This window comes from Gavialis gangeticus, unplaced genomic scaffold (assembly GCF_001723915.1).
Source record: "Gavialis gangeticus isolate Ggan-Ray unplaced genomic scaffold, GavGan_comp1, whole genome shotgun sequence".
Taxonomy (NCBI): Eukaryota; Metazoa; Chordata; order Crocodylia; family Gavialidae; genus Gavialis; species Gavialis gangeticus.
Genome location: NW_017728979.1, coordinates 217,391 through 218,722, shown reverse-complemented (window position 1 = coordinate 218,722; position 1,332 = coordinate 217,391). Strand labels below are relative to the sequence as shown.

Sequence of the window (1,332 nt, the reverse complement as noted above, 5' to 3'; positions counted from 1 at the left end):
CCGGTCCCGCCGCGCCCGCCGCCGCGTACATCCCGGCCGGGCCCGGCGTCCCCTGAACAACCGCCGCCGGCCCGGCCTCGCCTCAGCACCAAGACCCCGACGCCGCTTCCGCTTCCGCTTCCTTGCTTCCGGCCGGCGGCGCTTACGTCACCGCGCACTCCATCACCTCCCCGACGGCCGGCGCCGTGACGCCATGACGTTGGGGCACGCCCTCCCCTGCTACGGCGCTCTGCTATTGGCGGCAGTGAGCTCCCATTGCCCACCACAGCGCCCAGGCGGGAGCGGCGGCGCGGCGCATGCGCACGGGGTCGGCGAACTGGAGCGGTATGGCAGCGCTGACGCTGAGCTGCCGCCTGGCCGCGCACCCGGACTCGCGATGCTGGTTCGTGGCCTGGAGCCCGGGTGGGGCCCTGCTCGCCTCGTGCGGCGGTGACCGCAGCGTGCGCGTCTGGGGCCGCCAGGGTGAGCGGGGCGGGGCGCGGTACCGTATTGCGCGGCATAGAGTACACGGTGTGCTGTATTTACCCACCTACACGTCCCCTCTAATTAGCTCAGTATGTGGTGTCATTACCCACGTCCCGCCCCCAGATCTATGTGGGAGGCAGGACCGGCACGCTCTGTGGGCTTGTGCTGCCCTCCCCCAGACCCTCTGGCGTGCATCATGTGCAACCTGGAATGACAGCGCACAGATGGGACACACAAAAAAGCTGCCTGCCGCTCTTAACTCTGTGCTGCCCTGGCCACACTTCCCCTGCAGGCGGGAGCAGCATGGGGGGCGCAACCCTGCACTGCTCCCATGAACACAGAGGAAGCATGGCCAGGGCAGCGCAGAGCTCTCAGCAGCAAGCAGCTTTCCTGTGTGGCCCCATTGTGGCCTGCCGCGCCAGTCGCACACGCTGCATTCCAGAGGGCCTGTGGGAGGGCAGCAGGGTGGGGAGCGCAGCATTTGTGACCCAGGGTTTGCAGCTGGCCAGGCGGAAGGGGTTGCAGCCTCCCTGCTCCCAGCTGCAGTGCTCAGTCCACTGCAAACCCCCCATCCTGGCCAGGGAATACCTAAGCTGGCTAGGGGCTGAGGAAGCTGGAGAGGGGGGAGCGGAATTTGCAGCTGGCTGGGCACTCCCCCTGGGCTGCAAACCTCCCTGCTCCTTCAGCCCCCAGCCAGCTTCCACCCCAGCCCTGCCCCACAACCCCCAGGCCCCACTTACCTCCAGCAAGAAGAGTGAGCCTGAAGCAGCCTATGGTAAATTCAGTTGTTGGGCCCTGACATTTTCCTTCTCCCTTCCCCTCTGGACAGGGCTGGGGGGTTCCCTGCCCCTTTTGCAAACAGCTCTT

At 67.0% G+C, this 1,332-nt stretch overlaps 2 protein-coding genes across 3 annotated transcripts in view; one reads left to right on the top strand and one right to left on the bottom strand.

The window, feature by feature from the left end:
• Positions 1-147, bottom strand: part of TMEM127 (transmembrane protein 127) — a gene marked incomplete at its 5' end in the record, with an annotated part of 15,299 nt that extends 15,152 nt beyond the window's left edge. Inside the window, one exon of the mRNA XM_019508239.1 lies at positions 30-147. Within this exon, the coding sequence (XP_019363784.1) occupies positions 30-147 (118 nt within the window). The remainder of the gene's footprint in view (positions 1-29) is intronic.
• Positions 148-228: 81 nt separating this feature from the next.
• CIAO1 (cytosolic iron-sulfur assembly component 1) overlaps positions 229-1,332 on the top strand; it is a 14,442-nt gene continuing 13,338 nt past the window's right edge. Inside the window, exon 1 of one of the 2 annotated variants that reach the window (XM_019508341.1) lies at positions 229-462. In XM_019508341.1, coding sequence (XP_019363886.1) covers positions 297-462 — 166 coding nt within the window. In that variant the 5' untranslated portion in view covers positions 229-296. The remainder of the gene's footprint in view (positions 463-1,332) is intronic. The other variant, XM_019508348.1, reaches the window with a different exon arrangement.